The sequence below is a fragment of the Sceloporus occidentalis genome, unplaced genomic scaffold (assembly GCF_023333645.1).
Source record: "Sceloporus occidentalis isolate IW3139 unplaced genomic scaffold, rSceOcc1.0.p SCAF_10, whole genome shotgun sequence".
Lineage (NCBI taxonomy): Eukaryota > Metazoa > Chordata > Lepidosauria > Squamata > Phrynosomatidae > Sceloporus > Sceloporus occidentalis.
In genome coordinates, this window is record NW_028316990.1 from 39,255,452 (window position 1) to 39,275,859 (window position 20,408).

The 20,408-nt window shown below is 54.0% G+C and overlaps 2 protein-coding genes across 2 annotated transcripts; both read right to left on the bottom strand.

Annotated features, from left to right (window-relative positions):
* Nucleotides 1-752, bottom strand: LOC149306580 (hemoglobin subunit alpha-1-like). The gene is made up of 3 exons (XM_089476805.1): nt 632-752; nt 311-515; nt 1-215 (listed from the first exon to the last, which is right to left on the bottom strand). The coding sequence occupies exons 1-3, from the start codon at nt 724-726 to the stop codon at nt 87-89; spliced, it is 429 nt and encodes a 142-aa protein (XP_089332931.1). The 5' UTR covers nt 727-752; the 3' UTR covers nt 1-86.
* A 3,506-nt stretch (nt 753-4,258) lies between these two features.
* Nucleotides 4,259-20,111, bottom strand: LOC149306581 (adenylate cyclase type 9-like). Its single transcript, XM_089540910.1, has 11 exons — nt 18,038-20,111; nt 15,719-15,891; nt 14,728-14,832; nt 13,409-13,626; nt 12,409-12,511; nt 11,760-11,968; nt 10,516-10,675; nt 9,847-9,995; nt 9,259-9,300; nt 7,905-7,940; nt 4,259-7,349 (listed from the first exon to the last, which is right to left on the bottom strand). Exons 1-11 carry the CDS (start codon nt 20,109-20,111, stop codon nt 6,158-6,160), a joined length of 4,461 nt encoding a protein of 1,486 aa, XP_089397036.1. The 3' UTR covers nt 4,259-6,157.
* Between the last annotated feature and the right edge of the window lie 297 nt (nt 20,112-20,408).

Sequence of the window (20,408 nt, forward strand, 5' to 3'; positions counted from 1 at the left end):
TGCCAGTGAAGCCAAGAGGTTTTTATTGCTCTTTCGGGGCCGGAGGGGGCCGGTCGAGGGAGGCTCCTGGGGCCGGAGGAGCCTGTCTAGCGGTAGTGGGCGAAGAGGATCCTGGCGATCATGCTGAGGAACTTGTCCATCGAGAGGAGGATGCTGGCGTTGAGGGGCCCTCGGTTGTGGACGGCGATGGTCACCAGGAAGCAGTGGGACAGCAGCTGAGGGCCGGAGAGAGAGAGAGGGAGAGGAGGGTCAGGCCGGGCTCCCGGGGGAAAGAGGGGCCGGGGCGGGGCGGAAGAGAGGGGGCACTCACGCCGAAGTTGACGGGGTCGACGCGGAGCTTCTCGGCGTGGAGGTCGGAGAGCTTGGCCAGGGCGCCGGCCACGTCGTCCAGGTTGTTGACGGCCTGCGTGAGCGCGTCCACCACCTTCTTGCCGTGGGCCTTGATCTGCGCCGAGCCCGGAGACATGTCGAAGTGCGAGAAGTAGGTCTTGGAGGACGGGTGCGCCGCGAACATCCTGCCGCCGCCCGAGAGACAGAGAGAGAAGGGAGAGGGCCGTCAGAGGGGCCCGGCGGGGAGGGGTCCCGGGGCCCTGGCTCCCCCCAGAGTCCCGGCGGGGCTCTCCCTACTCACCGGGTGAGGGCCTCTGCCCCGAAGGCCTCGGCATTGCTGCTGATGTGGCCCCAAGTGGCCCGAATGTGGTTCTTGTCGTCCTCGGTCAGCGTCATCTTGGAGACTCCGGTCCCCAGACGCCGCCGACGCCGCCCTTTTATGGCCCCCGAGAGGCCCACGCCCCGCCCCCCGCCCCTGGCCACGCCCCTCGAGGGAGGGAGGGCCCCTGAGAGACGGAGCCCCGGCCCTCCCAAGCCCCCCCCCGCCCCAGGCCCGACTGCAAGGCCCCTCATCCGCCCCCCTTTGGCTGCCCGGACTCGGTCCCCCTGAGGAGGCCCCCCAAGGCCCCCTCCAAGGCCCCCCCCAAGGTCCCCAGGCAGCGCCACTCGCTGACTGTCCGGCAGAAGCTCAGCGGGAAGGACAGCCCTCGGATGGGAGACCTCCTTCCCCCCCCCCCAAGGAAAGGACCCCGAGTGGGGCTGAGCAGGGGTCCCGCCCGAAGGGGGCTCTGGGGGCCCCTCCGAGGGGGAGAGGAAGCCCCCAAGAGGCCGGAGGGAGCCCCGGGAGCCTGAGGGGAGGGGGCCCGGGAGGCTCTATCTGGCCCCGCCGGAGCAGCAGCGGGCGCGGCCGGACTCGGGGAGGGAGCCGCCTTGCCTGGGGCGCCCGATAAGCCGGCTCCGGGCTCTTGCTCTTGGGCCGCCTGCCTGCCTGCCTGCCTCGGGGGGCCAGAGAGTGTGGCCCGGCCCCCGCTTTCCCCGGTGCGGCGCCCCTCCAAGCCCTTCCCGCTCGGCCAGCCCCAGTCCCCGGGAAAGGCCCCGCGGAGGCCGGGGGTCGCCCCCCTCAGCCGCCAGGAGGAGGAGAAGAAGAGCCCCGGACAGAAGCCAAAGCCGGCCCCAGAGCCAGGCTTACATGGCGGCCTGGCAAGGCCAGCACTGCAGCTCCCATCATCCCTCCCCTTTCGGCCCAGAGGGAGCTGCAGGTCCAGCTGTCCGGAGTGTCCGGGCTTTTCAGCGCCCTGGCTCAAGGCTATGGCATTCTGGGAGGTGGCGTTTGTTGTGGGCCCAGAGCGGAGCCGAGCTTAAGGAAGGAAGGCCCCACAACAAACTCCAACTCCCAGAATGCCATAGCCTTGAGCCAGACAAGAGTTAAAGCGGTGCCAAACCGGGTTATTTCTCCAGTGTGGATGCAGCCTTGGAGAGGAAAGGTTGGATTCACCGAAGCCCTGGAAATCGCTGACTGACTGCCAGAGGCCCTGGGGAGTGGGATAGACTGCCTCGGAATAAGGGGGGGGGGGTTCCCCTTCTTCGGGGTCTTTAAGCCGAGGCTGCCTGGAGGGGGCTGCTTCAGGAGTGCTTTGGCAGAACGGGGCTGGGCTGCTTCCAGCTCTAAGATACAGCCCTCTTGCCCCGGTTCCTTTGGCCTCCCTGAGACCCACTGCCCTTGGCTCGCGATGCTGCAAGACTTTGGGGAGTCAGTCTGGCTGCATCAAGGCTGGAGAAGCTGGTTTTGCCAGGCTGGCATGGCCATGGGCGAAGGCTGGCCCAGTTCTGGCCACTGGCCATGGCTGGGCTTCTTCTTCCCCTGCTCCTCAGAGGGCCCTGGAGGCAACCTCCTTCCTTGGTGCCCCCTCCTGCCCCAGAGAGGCCTGTGGCCCAGAGGGGCACTGCCATACAGACGGTGAGAGAGGGGCCAAGAGGTGGGGAGGGGGCTGGCCGGCCTCCCTCAACACTGCGAGCCCCACTGGGAGGCCTGCCCTAGACCTCGCAGGCACCCCACAGAAGGAAGAAGAGGGCCAAGGAGAAGCCTCACCCTTTCAGGAGTCTTGGCAGAGGCCAGGGCAATATGCCAGGGGTGGGGGCAAAGAGGCTGGCTTGCAAGTGTGTAGGGGTCATGGCCCCTCTGGGCGCCCCCTTTGGCAGCCTTCCATGGCTATGAATGGGTCTGTGGGTGCCAGGAGGCCCCCCTTCAGCTCATTCTCCAAAGGGTCTCTGAGCCTCTGCCCGCTTCCACCCCCCATCCCTGCCTTTGGGACACTTACTAGTCCTGGCCAGACCCCCTTCCCTTTCCTGCCCCCTTTGCCTGCTCTTGCCCAGGAGGCCCAGCTCGCCCCCTCCCTGCGGCGGTTGCCCTGTGCCCTGCTATCTCTGCTCCATGCTCCTCTGCTTATCTGGCTCCCTCCTCCCCTCCAGGCCCAGCTGCTGCCCTGGCCAAGCCCTTGATAAGGGAGCAGCAGGCAGGCTCCGGCCAGCCCTCCCCAGCCTCCTCCCTTCCAGGCCCAGATCTGGGGGGCTCCCTCTTGGCTGCTGCCCTTCGCCCCAAAAGCAGCCAACTGTCCCAGTGCTCTGCTGCCTTTCCTTACAGACTGAGGAGCTACTGCTCTGTGCTTCTGGGAGATGCTTCGTATTTTGTCTTCTCTAGAGAGCTTGTTTTCTGAAGGACTGACCCCCACTTGGTGCATTTTGCAAAAGGAGGTTCCTCTGAAGCAGCGCAACACCTGCCCACCTAGAAACCATCGCTTTCCAGGCCTTTGGGCCCCGGCTGGCAGGCCTCAGGGTCAGAGGGGTTCTTCCCACAAAATGTTCCCATCTTACCCAAAAGAGTTCTGGTGGGGATTGCAATGGCAGACCATGCAGCCGGACTCAAGCTGCAGGGAAGCCCCTGTCTTTGTCCGCAGGAGAGCCACATAAACTGAGACCGCGATGCCCCTCAGTACCTTCGCACTCTCCATCTTGGCAGTCGGCCTCATTGCAAGCAAATGGCCGGAGTGTCTGCCCAGGTCCTCCAAAACCCTGGCCAGGTTTTTGCACATCTAGCCCATATATTTTGCACAAGCCAGCTTGCCAAGGGGTTTTGGAGAATCTGAAAGACCACTTTTGTTGTGTCACGGTCCTAAACAAGATGTTACAGACCCCCGCATGCTAACTCTTCTTTGGGCCGGGTGGGCTTCTTGTGAAAGGCCCTCAGCCGCCTTTCAGCCCCATGAATCTGTGGGTCCCACTGCTCTGCCAGGATAGAGCAGAGAAGCAAACCCCACGTTCCCTGTGCCAGCTGCCCCAAGGCAGAGCAATCCACAGCGCCAGAGGGAGAGGCAGGCCCCTTGCATGGGTCACACATGGCAAGACACAGTTCCAGGGCCTCCCAGAGAAGACAACACAAAACCATTTGTGTGCTTTGGCACCGGAAAGAGCTTGGCTCTAACAGTCCGCCAAGTGGGGCAGTGCTATTGCTCTTCTGGTTTGGTGCTTTAGCTTTCGTTTATGCAGATCCACGGGTGACAATTCTCACAACAGCCAATGTCAGAAACCTGGGAGGCTGGCCCCCAGACCAAGATGTAGAACTTGGAAAAGCTGACTTTGGACTATACCTCCCAGAATCCCTCAGACAACAGGCCACTACCCTTTGCCAGTGTCAGAACAGCCTATGAGGAAAAGACGTTTGCCTGCAGCCGTTCACCACAGAGCCTGGCAAGATGCCTCTCGGCGAGGCCAATGTGTCCACTGTGGTCTCCAGAAGACGTGCCCCAAGTGCCACCTGTCCTTCCTCGTGCCTCCCACCCCTCCACCCCCCACTTTCCAAGGCCCTGCTGGGTTGGGATGTGGGCTTTGGGGAGAGCAGCATTAAGACAACGATGGCGACAACACAAGCCAGCCTGCTCCTGCACACCTTTATTCAGAAGTCAGTCCATCCCATACACCGGAGGTAATTCCTAGTAAATGTGCTTAGGATTGCAGCCACAGTGAAGGCTAGTACAGTACTTGAGAGTGAAGAAGAGAAGACGGTTGCCCTTGCTTGTCACTACGTCTGGAGAAGCATGCAGCGTTATCCTCGCAGCAAAGGAAGTCAAGGATGGAGGCCCCGCCTGGCCTTTGGCGCCTGGGCCTCTGCTGGAAAGAGACTACCCCTTTTTCCCCACCCCCACCCCCCTGAACCTCTCCCCAAAGATGCATATTTTACAATGCTGTTCAATGCAGCCGTTATAAATATGCGTGGCATGCAAAAGGGAAGAGGCAGAAAAAGCCTTATTTGAACGGGGTCAAGAGAAAGACCCTTTGGGACAATAAACTCCTGGGATGCACTTGCATAAGGTCTTAGCTCAAAGGCACCACCGCATCCTGGCCTCCTCGCTTGTGAAGGGTCCGTGGGCATTGCAGTAAAAGGGACACAGGGGCTCCCTGCACGGACCTAGGCACCAGGCAACCCAGGAAGGTGCAACTCAAGACAGGCTTGACTCCCTTCCCTGTCTTCTGCACTCAGGAAGAAAACTGCCTTTTGTTTCCACCTGTTGGGTAGATGATGGCTGAACAAGTGGATCCTCTCTAATTTGGCTATACAGGACCTAGAGGCGTTTGGCATGGGCTGGAGATGCACCAAATAAACGTGGAAGAAGACCAGATTCCTCTCCAAAGGCAAGGGAGGCAGGCTGGCCATCTTGCCACGCTTGGGCCACTCAGCCCTGAGCCTTCCCACCATCCTGACCCTAAAGACACTGGAAGCGAGGGCACAAGCACTGCCCCAGTCCTGCCTAATAATAAGTCACCCGGGAGAGCTTTGGCATTCTTATTCCCTTGGGCACCAACTTTGCCAAGGGAAAGCCTGCCTGAGCTGAAAGCACACAGGCTGAACTGGCATGTGGGGTGATGCCAGCCACTGGCCTACAATCGCTACTGCTCCCACAATATCAAGAGCTGGGGGAGAGGGAGGGAGGGTGAAAGAAAAAGAAAAACAGGCAGTCTCAAATTACTGATCAAGTTCACTCTCTTTGGGTCAGATAAGACTGAGATAATGTAGTGTCATCAGAAATCTTAAGGGGTCTTGCCGGCCCTGGCTAGAAGCAGGGCTCCTGCGCTGGGACTGGCCCTGGCCTTGTTCCTAGGGCACCATCTGCACCGGCCCCTTCTCCTGGGGAGGGGAGGGTGCGGCGATGGCAATGGGCACATGTCCAGTTACAGCACACAGTGGAGCTCAAAGGGCATTCCTTGTCCCACCCCATGCCCCCCACAGCCCTCCACGATCCACTCCTGGCCCCTCTCTACTGGGCTGCCACAGACCCTCTCTTTTTTACGTCTCTTTTCTGTCAGTCACAGAAGGGAGGAAAACGTGCAATTTTCCCCCCTGTGTTTACGTACAAAGGAGCTGCAATAGCTGAAACAGAAACAGAAGAGTAGTGTTGGTAAGAAACAAAAATAATAATAAAAAAACTAAACTGACATATAACCGCGGCGCATCCCTGGAACGTACAGAGGTCCCCACCTGCGGTGTGACTTTGTCCCTCTGTCCCTAGATGAGGCGTCCAGCAGAGTCTGTTGGAAGGCACTTGGTGTCTCCTCTCAGCCAAAGGACTGTTCCAAGGGGAGCGGGAGAGAGGGGCAAAAGCCCCGCATGGCTGTGATCCGCACTCAGACCCAGGTGCCAACGTAACAGGAGGCAACCGTGGAGCAGTTTGCCCTCTATTCTTCCTCTCCCAGCTGCTCCCCCGGAGAACACAGCCAGCCAAGAACAGCTCTGCTGCTCCTGCAGCCAGAGCCCGACACCTCCCTCCCCAGCGCATCAGACACTCCTGGAGCTGTTCAGTTTGGTCAGTTCGTTGGCCTCCTCAGGACCTGGCTCCTCACCGTCGCACTTCTCTCTGCCCTTGCCAAGCCTGTGCCGGTCGTCTGGCTTCACCAGCTCCTTTGGAAGCTTCTTGAAACACGGCAGACCGTCTTTGATCTCCACATTGTGCTCTGAAGCATGGGCCATCTTGTCCAAGTTCTGTACAGAAGGCACCAGGTTGGTGATCTCGTCGGTCGGAGAGCGCCCGATGCTGCCGTCCACTTGCACACGGATATCTGGAGAAATGGAGAGCTGGTGGTGGGGGACCACCCCATTGTCCATGCACTTGGGGTAGAGGTAGGTCTTCATCTGCCCCTTCCCCTTCACATTGACTGTCCCCCGGTAATCAAAGTCATAGCCCATCTTGTTAAGGATGCGGTAGCTCTCCTCGCTCACCTGTATGCGACACTCCACCCCGGTGGTGTCCATTCGGCTGGCAATGTTGACTGTGTCGCCCCAGATGTCATACAGGAGCTTGGTGGTGCCAATGACCCCGGCTGTCAGAGGGCCATGGTTGAACCCAATCCGCAGCTTGAAATTAAACCACAGCATATTGTTGTTGAAGTCGTCAACCACCCGCATCATTTCTTTGGCAAACTCAAAGAGGGTCTGCAAGTGGGCATGGGGGTTGCTGGCACCCTGGCACTGGGAGGCGTTCAGCCCAGAGGCTGCCATGTACGTGGCCCCAATGGTTTTGATCTTCTCAATGCTGCTGTACTCAGCCTTGCTCAGCAGCTCATCGAAGTCCCCAATCAGTTCGTTCAGGACACGGTAGCACTCCTTGCCACCCTCATAGTTCTCCTCGTAGAACTCGCTGAAGTTGACAATGCTGGCAAAGATCACGCCACCGCTGTCGTGGTTCTTGGAATAGCTCTGGGACACTTTCAGCTGCTCTGCCACATGATAGGGAATAATGTTCCGCAACAGCCAGTCGGCCTGGTCTCGCATGCTCTGGATCTTGTTGCGGTGGAGGTCTGCTTCCACATCCCCGTGATAATGCAGACGGTAACTGACCTCAAACTCCCGGTTTAAGAACCAAACCAAGAGGAGCAGAAGGAAGAGACCCAGAATGACTTCCTGCCCAATCAGATCAGCTGGCCTCTGGAAGTCTTCAGAGCCTGACTTGTTGCATGCATTCTTCACAAACCTGGGCGAGAGACAGAGAGATGAATGAAACACAGGCAGGCACAGAATTTTTTTTAATCCATTAAAAAAACATTTATATGAGGGTTTTGCTGGGTCTGAACATAGGTCTGCTGCTCTGGCAGCCTTGAAACTGATAGGCAAACGGGAACCGCTTCTAGACATGTTTACAGTCAGGGTCACTGTCAAAACAAGTTGCTCAGCTCTGGAAGGGTCTGAATGACCCACTGCGCAGGCACAAGAGAGCCATATTTATGAGGCACAAAGACCCCGAAAAAGAACAGTATGTTACATGAGCTTTATAATAACTGGTGAAAAACAAAAGGAAAGTTCACTATTCTTGCTATGCCTATCGATGAACACTCACAACCAGCTTCCTTGGATCTCACTATTTATTCTCAAGTTGCTAATAAAAGACAAGCTCCTAAAGGTATTAAGTTCTAAATATAAACCCTTCCTCTTAAATAAAGGTAAGGATTTTTAAAGTGGTTACTGTATTTCATTAAAGCCCTCTGAGGCACAGATACAGCAAGACAAGCCACAGGATTTTAACGCTTACCTGAAGTTTGGGGTCGAGTTGAAGATTTCCATGGAGCTGAAAGAAAAATAAGAAGATTCACCAACCACATTTTGTACAGTGGAACTAAACATGCGAATATGCTTTGGGCATGTCTACTATCTCTGAAGGCCTGTGGATACTCACAGCTCTTCCACAGTGGGAAATACCTGTACATTGCCAAAGGAGACACCAGTACTTCAGTTCACAAGCTTCTGTCAACACCTCTGTATCAACATTTCTCTACATGGCGCAACTGTTACAGCATGGCAGTCCATGTGTGTAATTGTCAATTGGCCTTGCCACTGCAATGTACTGTACTGCAGTGGGAACGTGGCTTATGAGGGGCTTGAAACAGGAGCCAGTTTACTGAGAGAAAATGCAAGCTGGCCTCCCTGCAGAATGATAACCTTCAGGGTAAAATGTGAGGGTGATTCTCTTTCCACCAGCCTTTTCCGTCTCTCCTCCACATCCCCTTGTGAGGGACAGGCAGAGGTCAAGAGCCCCACATCCAGGGGCCGATCATCCAAAGGAAACAGCACAGGCTTGGTGGCTTTTATGCCGTAAGTATAAACCATGTCCTATGATACCAATTGCCAGGGCTTCTTTGAAATCTTAGCAATGCCAGTTTTTAGAGGGAAGGTGAAGTGAAGAGAAAGTTTTCTACATGTAATAGTTATGAGTATACAGAATTATGTGTTTATTTCATTTTAATTTATGTCCTGCCTTTCTCCCAGCACAGAATTCGTGGCACTGCACAACTAAAAAGCTTAGTTTACAAGTTAAAACACAATTAAACCATAAATTGCTTTTAACTTGCATTTCTAATTTAGTGTGTGTGTTTAGTTAGAAATGCAAGTTAAAAGCAATTAAAAAAAAACATACAAAACATAACAGAAACACCCAATCCATGAAAAAGCTCCATATGCTGCAACACATTACAAACCAAATGCTCCTTAAATGAAAAGGCCTTTATCTGCTGCTGGAAAGACGGCAGGGAGGGCCGAGGGGGCCTCCCAGGGAAGGGAGTTCCACAGCTTGGGAGTAGCCACCAAGAGCCTCTCTCTTGTGTCCTTACCAAACATGCCTGGGATGGCAGTGGGACCAAGAGAAAGCCTTCCCCTACAGATCTTAAGAGTGTGGGCAGGCTCCCATAGGGAGATGGGGGGTTTCAAATGGCCTGGACCCAAGCCATATAGGGCTCTGAAGATCATAACCAGCACTCTGACTTTTGCCTAGAAATGGATCAGCTGCAGCACTGAAGGGTTGCTGGATGGGGCAAGGGCTTATGAAAGAGGCCGCCTGGTCCAGCAGTGACCAGAGTGGCAAGGATAGCCAATGGATGCTAAATGCCTACCTGAAGTTCATTGCTGAATCAAGGTGAGACTCCTCCATGAAGCTGAAACAGAAACAGAAAAGTATGAGGAAAGCACATCAACCACCAACCCAATGTATGGAACAGTGAAATGGGTGCACTATGTATCTTGAAATGGGAGATGCCCCATGAGGGCAGGGAACCGTCCAATTAAAAAGATTGTATGTACAGCGCTGTGTAAATTTACAGCACTTTATAAATAAAGGTTAATAATAATAATAATAATAATAATCAATCCCCGTGCTTTCTGCCACTTCAGATTCTATTGTTTGCTCTTACAGATGTCTCCTTGAACAACTGAAAGGCCAGTCTAATTCCCTTTCTTCTGAGACTAACCAGACAGGTAGACAACAATTCCAAGTATGCCTTGGCTGGCTACAGTAGTGGAGCTTCTACTGAGCCCAAAGCAATGAAATGTCTGCTTGCATCTGCTTTCTTTTGGCTGCCTGCTGATGCTTCCAGGGCTCTTTGCTGTGGAACTAAGACCCCTCCAGCCCAATTCCCAGGAGATGGGCAAGATGTGGCACCTAGAACGGTGGCACCTAGAACAGCCTGTCTGCTGAGGCTCACCTGTCAGGACACAGAGGCACATAGAGCAAGAGAAGCAGGACTCCGCCAACAAGAGTGGCCAAAGAAGACCTCATCCAGGAGCTGAGCTGGCAGAAGTTACAGTACTGGACAATGGTGATGAGGATTGCAGAACACATGAACATGGTATGCTGCAACAAAGAGAGACAGCAGCTGTTAGTTGCTTGTCATGGGCTTGAACAAGAGCTTCTTCCAAAGACAAGACCCCACTCCTAAGTGATTTTCACAGCAAGAGCACCATCATTCAGACAGTACTGAGGCTAAATGTAAGGGTAGCTATGTCTCACCTTCTGCAGAGCTTACAACATAGTTACCTCCCCAAAACCTCCTGCTTTCTCACTACCCCTTCCCCAGTTCCTTGAGAAAGCTTGCAGGAAAGTTGGGATGGGTGCCCACTGGCTCACATGCGCCAGGACCGGCTGCACTGAGTGACCGGTGGCTCTTGGACCCCCCCTGCTGGGGAAGGAAGGCAGTGAACTGGGCCTGGCAGAAGTCGTGTGGCTTGGCTAGGGACCCCATCTCACCCCGCATAACCTCTGGCAGGGAGGCAAAAGAGCCCCTAAGAAGAGGACATGAGGGTAGGCGGGTAGGTGGGGTCTTCCTAGCTCCTTTCCCCTTTTCTACCTGTGTCAAAGAATGCTGACAACTCACATAGATGTTGGTTTCAAATTCGTAGGTGAAGTGTGAGAAGACTGCAAGAGCAGGGAGTGAGATCAAAATGGCACCAATAAAGTGTCGCGGCAGCCAGCCAGCAATCACCTCCATCAGCCGTTTAGTGCAAGCCATCACATCCTCCAAGAAGAACGCCATTCTGGAAAGAAGGCACATACAGCACACAGAAACAACACTTTTCTCATGCAATCACCTTTTCATCAGTCATAGAACTACAGCACAAAAGATGCACATGATTGAGCCCTTCCTCCCCTCCAAGAAAGTTGACACGTGTGGCTCTTCGACCACCTTTCTCCAGACGTGGAGCTGGCATGCTCACTTTTCTCCCTCAGGAGGAGGGCGGCTGCAGCCTCTTCCTCCCACTTCTTCTTCTGCCTTTCTCACTCCTGGGATAAAATGGGCCCAGGCAGCTAAACCTTCAATAATAAGGCTTAAATATTCAATTCGACTAAATTGGATTTGCTTGGCCCCACGGAAGTTCCATACACACCCACCCAGGGCCTACAGCATGGGAAAAGGAGGGGCCTGCTTCCTTTATAGGGTACAAAGCATGTTTCTAGGGCATCCAGGGGTAGCCGTGTGGCCCGCCTCCATCCAGCTGCCCATGGAGAGCATGGAGGCTCCTTGAGAAATCCAGTGTCCTCTGGCTAACAAAGGGGCAAGGATGGGAACATATTGGATTGTTTTTTGTGGGGGTTTCAGGCTATGTGGACATGTTCTAGACTCCTGACATTTTGCCATCATCTGAGGCTGGCATCTTCAGAGAACAGATATTGGATTGCAAAGGAAGTGTCTTTGTTGTGAGGCAAATGGATGTTAAATTTCCTGGACTTTGGGAATCTCCCAGTTGCCACAAGACCAGAAGGAAAGATAAGCCTCCATTCCATCTTAACTAAGAAGAGGAACAGCTAAATGCAGGCCTATGACTAACATCTTCAATTTTTTTCTCCTGCTTGGTCTGCAACACCTTCCCTGATGAAGAAACCAGTGAAGCTTCGAAAGCTTGCAACAGGAATATTGTACATTTAGGTTTCGAGGGCAGGAATTGAAAAAACCTGCACACATCTCTTTCCACCAATTTTGTTAAGTATTCAAGGTGTGGGTTTTCAAAACAAGCAAATAAAGAAAAAATGTAAAACCAAAGGAATAGGCCCCACCTCCCTTGAGACTCTATGGGTTTCCTGACAGGAACAGATGAGAGACCCTGACGCTGCCTCATTTACCTGATGGAAACAATAAGGGATAGCACCGCTAGCAAGAAGGCAATGGCCACCACAACCACGGCTGCAGGCGGAGGAGGGGAGCCGGCCATCCCCTGTTTCAGGAAGCAGGCGACTGAGAGGATGAGGAAGACGGTCGTGGACAGGAACACGTCCAGAAGTGAGCTGAAGGTAGCACTGGCAAAGGTCTTCACAGGGGCATTCTTTATCACCTGTTTGGAACCAAGGAGGCAGATGAGAAACCATGAGGTTGGTTGCCAAAGAGCCATCCTCTTTACAGACACGCACAAAAAGGATTAAATCCCCAAGTCAGCCTTTCTGCAAAGTAAGATGGCTTGGAGATGCTTTCCTTGGAGACTATGGAGGTACATATTATAGTATCTGGCAGACAAGTGTGAAGAAGATGCAAAAAATCCCCAGTTCTTTCCATTATCAGCTGTGCAGCAAGAATTCTCATTTTCAAGACTAGCTTATTTTTGCAAAGTCCAGCTCCATCATCTACTCTCAGGGGTAAGGCGCGTGTTTGCTGATGTCATCTACTGTTGTGTACTTTATGTCTGCTCACTGTTGTGTGCTACTTTGACATTTTCACTGGTCTACAAATATCGGTAAATAAGTAAACAATCAATAACACACATGTGCAAACACACACCTCTTCTTGGTAACTGCTCCTATAGGTCATCTCCAAATCCTGATCCAGAAAGTTCAGGCTCAGCTTGTTAATAGGCGGTTTAAAAAAATAGTCTTTCATCAAGCTAGGAGAAAGAGGGATAATGAACAATTTCAAAGTAACCAACTTCTATACGATTCTCATTTTAAGAAGCATTCCCCCCCCCCCCCCAGGTTACCCTTCTTGGATGCTGCTGCTCTTCACATGTCTGGCCTTTTGTAATGCAACAGTTTTTTCAGTGATTGGTACCTTTACTCTCTGCCGCTTTCTCCAGGTTGGGAGGAAAGGGAAGCAGCTCAAGGCAGTTCTGTCAGCACAGGGGCACTTGCTCCCCAGAGCAGGGAAAAGTGGAGCCAAAGTGATGTTTCTCATTGTTTCTCCAGCATTGTAGGGGTGCTTAAGAGCTGGCAAAGCAGAACTCCTTTTGCAGGAACTCAGGGGTGAGAAACACTCACTAGAGACATCTAAACAGAGGTGGCTGGGGGCCTGCAGTTTATATAAGTGTGTGTGTGTGTGTGTGGGGGGGTCTTGGGGAGTTCTAAGGTCCTTTTTGTGGCCCTTAGAACTATGTTCCCCTACCCTTGGACCATGTCAATGATTTTGCTTAGCCAACTAACCTAACCCAGGATCTCTCTCTGCATCAGCTACCAATGCCATCAAGGGGAACAGGGGGGACTGTGCAAGTCAGGGGTGAACAAAATGCACAAGCCCTATTCAAGAAAACCAAAAAGTCACTTCCAGTTTTCCAGTCACTGGCCTTGGCTGGTTGTTTGCTCAATCTAGCCGGGAGTGGCTTGCTTCGGAGGAGACTTGTGCACCTAGAAGACTAATTCCGGAGGTGTAATTCCCCCAAAATATTTTTAAAGGGGGGGGGAGTGAGGGAGGGTTGCAAAAATAGTGTGTGGGGGGGTGTCCTGTCACAGAATTAGCTTTCCTGGTACAAGCCAAGATTTGCTGCCATCCTGTGCCTCCTCCTCCTCACCTGTCCTCTTTAATCACATCTACAAAATGAGCATCGGTCTTCTCTCTGATGTTTTTGAACCGTAATGGCAGCAGAGGTGAATTATCCAAGCTCCCACCCATCCATCTTCCTTTCTCCTGTAGCATTTCATACAACGAGGTTTGGCTATTGCTCAGCTTCTCCTCTTGAGGAGGACTTAAAAGTCCATTCTGGGACTTTGGGCTGCACCCTCCAGGGCCCTAATTCAGACCAAAAGAAGAGCAAAGACACAAAGGAGTGTGTTAGGCACAAAGAGCTCAAATTATACTTGTTTTGCCTGAACAAAGCCACCTTGCTTGCCAGCAGAAAATCAAGAGGGAGGGAGCCAGCCCACTGTGCTTGGCAGGGAGTTCCAGCCACCAAGAGAGCCATAAACACATTGTCAGCATCAAAAGATGGCCAGATTGTGGGCTAAAATAGGATGCATACTTTCTTAGGAGCATATAGCAGCCTGCATTTGATTCATCTGCACAACTACCCAAGAGGAATCTGCCCCAGACCAGCCAGTGAGGTCCATGGGAGGGCAGAGACTGAACCCTTAAGACCACGTCTCTTACCCTTTACACTGCACTGACTACAAGGTCACTGGAACCATCAGCATGCAGCTATTTAGGAGGTATACAGTTCTGATAGGGAAAAATGTTTAGAGACACATCTCAGGATTGAATGAAAGCAGTGAACCACTATGCCTCATTTATTCCTTCAGCGAGGAATAAAAACTTTGGGATATAGAGAAGCATAGCACTGAGGCACTCTGAAGCACCGAATCAGGGACTGATTCTCTGAGAAGGAAATCTTTTGAGAATGCCTGTACCAGCGCTGAGAAGTGAAGCAAGAAAGCCTTTATACAAAGACTGGAGGCTAAACACAAACAGAGTGGCTTGAGCAATGGCATCTGCAAAGGTCTGGCAACAGACCTCTGATGCAGCTCCCCATGACATCACACCAGGAAGTTTCCACTCGTCTAAAGGTTTCAACATGCATCACACAAATACAACGTCTGGAAGCATCTGGACCAAGCTTGAAAATAGCAAGAACCCTTTCACAGCAGAACAGTTTACTTCAGGAGTTGGTGGACTCTCCTTCACCAAAAGTGTTTAAGCAAAGGCTAGAGAGCCAGCACTATATATCCTGAACCTGGTGACCTCCAAGACCCTTTGCTTTTCATTCCATGATTCTGCACTAGCTGTCATTTCAGTGAGATTTCACTTCATAATTGACTCCTATCCCTTTCTGCAGCTTTGAACTATTGCGACTGAGGAAAAACTGTCAGAGAAGAACGCATACTGAGAATAAGTTACCTTTGCACTGTGTTTATGTTCGTCCTGGCCCCCATTCTGGATAGCTGCTTCGTCTATATTCACAGCACAAGAAGGTGCAAATGTAATGCTGCATGAAGGGCACGTCTGAAACCAAAGAGAAATACACTGCAAGATGGCCATCTCCTTTCATATACTGCAAGCGTTAGCATATTCTACAGTATGAATATTTCAGAATCTTTAACATGGTTACAAAATGCAACCAAAAGGATCCTGCCAAGAATCCAGACTACAAGAATCTCACTCACAAGCTTTGGTTTTGCCAGGGCATATAATCTCAAGGTTGTTGGGTTGAGGTTGTAGGGGGGACCCACCACCTCCTTCTTGCCCTGGATGCCCATTCCTTTGTGCACAGTCAGAGGCCCATCTCTTGAGGACAGGAGAGAGGGCTTTCTTGGTGGCTGCTCCCAGGCTGTGAAATTCCCTCCCGCTGGACGCTAGGCTGGCCTCCTCTCTGCTCTCCTTTTGCCGGCAGATAAAGACCTTTTTTATTTGCACATGGATCTCAAGATTAAACTGGTTTTCATGGGAATTATTGAGCTGTATTTTTATCCTTGCATTTAAAAATCCCACGCTTATAATAATTAGTTTAATTGTGATTTAACCTTTGCATCATTTAATTGTTTGTTCCATCTTATTTTAACTTTCTTCTACATGGTTTTGGGTCCCATGTCGACAGGAAGGCAGGATACTGAATAGACAAATAAGTAGTCCATGAAGGGCTGGGGGTACTTGCACTTCCCCGGCACACGCAGCAAGAGAAACTGCTTGCTCCCTGCCTCCCTCCGCAAAACACTCTTTAACGGACGCCAATATCCTTCCTTCTTGCACTTTATGGCACTATAACAGAGAGAAAGCAAGACGTCCTTGCAATTTTTCTCTTAAGGATCCATGGAAATACACCGAAGACCCTGGCTTTATGTCCTGGGGGTGCTTCTACACCACAAGCAAAAGAAGACCATATTTGACTAACCTTATTCTTTTCTGGCTGCCTGAAACCCTTTCCTGAGTCACCAACATTCTCCACCGATGAGGCTCCAGGCATCTTGGTTCTGTCTCCTGCTTCCAGACCCGGAAGCAGGGCCTGTGAGCAGCTGCACTGGGGCTCCTTCACTTTCAAGCCAGAGATCAGATACGTTTTCAAGCCTAAAAGAAAACTAGAGTTAACAAAGCCAAAGCCATTCTTGCACTATCCTTCTCACTTGCTTGCAAAGAAACCCTTTCCAAAACATACATACTCACACAGCTGCTGCTCACAGGAGAAAACAGAACACCTTCATTTTGGTAGCAACATGCTCTGCTGCAGCCAGAAGGTCTTCTATTATCTCTTCCCTTGCCAAATGCTTACAGTTCAGCCTAAAATCATTTCACCTCAGAGACTCAGGTTGGTCTTCGGGACCCAAGAGTATTATAGGCAGAAATGCAGGCAAGAGGGCAACCCATTAATCTGCTGCTGCAAAAGCAGCCAAGCTTTATGTGGCATCAAGTTTCACGGACAGCAGCCCACCAGAAACTTCTGATGACACCAGAATCCACCAAAGTTTATTGTTCTGCAATAACAATAGAATATCGAACTGGCTTCAATATCACAGCTTACTAGCTAAAGCTTATTTATAGCCTCATGACAATGAATAAATGGCTCTTTCACATATATACTACATATTCTACAGGCAAAAGGATCTTGTAACACCTTTGAGACTGTGCAAGAAAAAAGAGTTGTCGCATAAGCTTACATCTGTTGCATCTGAGGAAGCAGACCAAGTCTAGGAAAGCTGATGCCACTCCTTTCACACAGTCGGTCTCAAAAGGGGCTACAAGACCCCTTGGCAAACTGACATGGCTGAATCTCTGAATTCTACCTCCCTGGAAAGGACATATTCTACAATCAAATAGGAAAAGCAGGAAAGCTTGGGTTTCGTTTTCCCCCGTTTCAGCGTATGGAACAAAAACCGACAGCAGGAGCGTGGGAAACGAAATCCAGCCGTGGGAGTTTTACGTGTGTTTATGAACTGCTGAGAGAAGAAAGTAAATACTGGGAGATCTTTTTAAAATGAAAGCGGCGACTATGGAAAAGAAAGCAGCATGGTGCGCTGGCCAAGTGGTCTGAGCTTTGGTTTTAGTCTGCTGTCCCTTGCACTCCAAAGGCTGCATCCACACTGGAGAAATAACCCAGTTTGGCACCGCTTTAACTCTTTTCTGGCTCAAGGCTATGGAATTCAGCTTTCCTCTGCTCTGGGCCCACAACAAACTCCAACTCCCAGAATCCCATAGCCTTGAGCCAGGATGCTGAAAAGCGGTGCCAAACAGGGTTATATCTCCAATGTGAGCCTCAGTATCCCTTGTTCGTAATTCAGGTTCTAGCTGCTGTCGCTTCCTACCAAGCAGGCGTTTATTACAGCAGCTTTGCTGTTGGAGGTAGGTGTGAGAGCAACAGAAAGCAAAGGCTGCCTGGCTCCTCCGCTCTTGGGAATGCAGCTCTTTGTTTCCTTCTTTTCTTTTTTAAAGACCCCCCCCCCCCCCCAAGAGCCTATGAATCACCTGCCTCTTAAGCGCCCCTGGAAGCATGAACAGTACAGTAAGTCAGATGATGTCAGGAGCTGCTATGGCATACTTGCCAGTTAATTAAAATTCCACTACTTTTAATTGAAATGTCAGTTCTAAAACCAGAAGGCAGTGCAACTGCCAGGCATGCATCATCGCAGGCTTTATCTCCCAGCGCTCTTCTTTGGAGATTCTTAGGGAGCTGGGGATGTTGAGCCTGGAGAAGAGGAGGTTAAGAGGTGTTTAAATATCTGAAGGGGTGTCATACTGAGGAGGGAGCAAGCTTGTTTTCTGCTGCTCCAGAGAACAGGACCCAATGGAGCAATGGATGCAAGCTGCAGGAAAAGAGATTCCAGCTCAACATTAGGAGGAACTTCCTGAGAGTAAGGGCTGTTTGACAGTGGAACACACTCCTTCCTTGGAGAGTAGTGGAGTCTCCTTCTTTGGAGGTCTTTAAACAGAGGCTGGATGGCCATCTGGACTGGATGGCTTTGATTGAGAGTTCCTGCATGGCAGAATGGGGTTGGACTGGATCAGGGCCCTTACAGTCTCTTCAAACTCTCTGATTCTATGATTCATGAAAAGGAGACTCCCGTGTTTCAGTTTTAATGCAGGCACAAGGCAAACATAGGATGATGCCTAAACCTGCCAATGGAAGGAGAGGCTGGAGAAAGGGAACAAAACCTTTTCATTTCTGACCCAGCCAAGAGGGGCGTGTGTGTGTGTGTGTGTTGCGCATGTGTGCGTATACCTTTCAGCTGGTCTGCCACCACGCTCTGTCCCACGCGCTCCACCACCCTCCCGTCTTCCATCTCATAGCGGTCGTCCAGGTACTTTGCCGTTGCCTCCGAAATGTGGACCTTGCCGGCCACCCCCAGCTGCTCCATGAGGTTGGCCAGGTTGACGTCGTTGGACCAGACATCGAACTTGAACCGCCTCATGCCCAAGATGCCGCAGAGGACGGTGCCGGTGTGGACACCCACGCGCATGTTGACCATCTCCTTCTTCTCCTGGCAGAACTGCTCGATGGCCTTGATCATGCCCAGGCCCATCTGGATGCAGCAGTCGGCGTGGTCCTGGCGGGGCTCTGGGCATCCGGCCACGCAGTAGTAGCAGTCGCCCAGCGTGCTGATCTTCTCGCAGTTGGTGTCCTCGCAGAGGCGGTCGAAGCGGCCAAAGAGGTCGTTGAGGAGGCCCACCAGGGCGTGCGCGGACTTGTTGGCGCTCATCTTGGTGAAGCCCACGATGTCCGCGAAGAGGATGCTGACCTGTTCGATCTGCTGCATCTTGAAGGGGCGGAAGACGATGGGTCCCTTCTGGAGGGAGGGCTTCTTCTTGCGGCTCTTGGGGCTGGAGGCGGAGTGGCGCTTGGCGTTGGCGGCAGAGGCGGGGTTGGCGGAGGCGGCGGGGTTGTTGTCGCTGCTGTCCTCGTCTCCCTGCTTCATGAGGTCGTCGGCGATGATCCTGGGCATGACGGAGTGGATCATGCGCTCCTTGAGGGCCTTCTCCACCTCCAGGTCCTTGCCGTGCATGATGGACTGGCCCACCTTGAGGAAGGTGCTGCGGGAGCGCACCTCGGACATGACGAAGAGGTGGACGCCGGTGGCGTGGAGGCAGAGGTGGAGCAGGGCCCTGCCCAGCAGCTCCCAGTGGAGGGGCTGGGGCTGGGGCTGTCCCCAGCAGGAGGGCTGGCTGCGCAGGCGGAGGGCGGCCAGGGCCTCGAAGAGCAGGGAGAAGGCCAGGCCCAGGCCCAGGCTCAGGTAGAGCGGCAGCTGCATGACTGCGTAGAGCAGCAGCAGCACCTCCGCCCCGAGAGAGAAGCCGCCCAGCGGGGAGGACAGGCCCAGGCAGACCCAGGAGCCGGAGCCCCAGGAGAGGGTCCCGTTGGGGCCCCCCGCCGCCATCCGGTCCCAGGGCAGCTGGGGCGCCAGGGAGAGGCCCAGCGCCAGCAGCGTCAGCGCCAGCGAGGCCGCGGCCGGGCGCCGCGCGTAGGCGGCCGAGAAGGTGAAGAGCAGCCCGGCCAGGGAGGCGGCGGAGAGCGCCAGGGCCGCGGCGGCCGAGGGCGAGGAGGCGGCGGCGGCCCCGGCGGCGAGGGAGGAGTAGGCGGCCCAGAGCAGCCCCGCCGCCGCCAGGTAAGCCAGGGCCCAGCGGAAGCGCCGCCGCGCCTGAGGGAAGCACCGCTCGGCGCAGGCCTCCTCCAGGTTGCTCGAGTCGAAGCGCGGGTCCCACCAGCGGCGAGAGGCCCGCTCGAACAGCTGCGGCAGGCGGCGGGAGCCCCGGCGGCCGCCCAGACCCAGACCCAGACCCAGACCCAGGCCGAAGCCCCCGCCGCCGCCGCCCCCGAGGCCGAGGCCGAGGCCGAGGCCGGGCCGCTTGGCTCCCTTCTTCGCCTTCGTCGCCTTCGTCGCCTTCGGCTCCTTCTCCGGCAGCCGGACCCGGACGCTGCCTCCGCCGCCGTCGCAGCTCACCTCCGTCGGAAGCGGGGCCCCGGAGGAGGAGGCCGAGGAGGACGGGGAGGAGGAGGCCATGGCTCCGGGAGGAAGGGCCGCTCCGCCCTCACCGACGCCGCCCGAGCCCCCCTCCGCTCCCTCCGCCGCCGGGGCTCCTCCGCAGAGGCCTCCTCCGCCGCCGCCTCCTCCTCGCCTCCTCCTCCGCCGCCGCCGCCGCCGCCGCCGCCTCGGCCTCCTTCTCCTCGGGCACCGGACGCATGGCTCCGCGCCCTCCGCCGCCGCCGCCGCTCCGCCTTCGCAGCGGCGCTGGCTGTCACTGAGGCGCTCTCTCTCTCTCTCTCTCTCTCTCTCTCTCTCTCGCTCTCTGCTGCGCATGCGCACTGGGCCCGATGCGGGAGACAAGGGGCCGTAAAGCGGGGCCTCCTCGCGACGCTCGGAGCGTCCGCGCTCCCGTCTCCCCTGCGCGCGCGCTCCCGCTCCAGAGGGCGGTGGGGAGGGGCCGGGGCGCCCAGCGCGCAGGCGCAGCAGGCCTCCCTCCTTCTGTGGCTGCTTCCCTCAGAGGACTTCCCTCAGGGCAGAGGGCCCCTCTTTGGGCCTTGCTTCCCCTCAGAGGCGGAGCGGCCTGGCTTGGTCCTTCTCCTGGGGGCCTCCTGTTGCCCTCCTCAGCAGCAA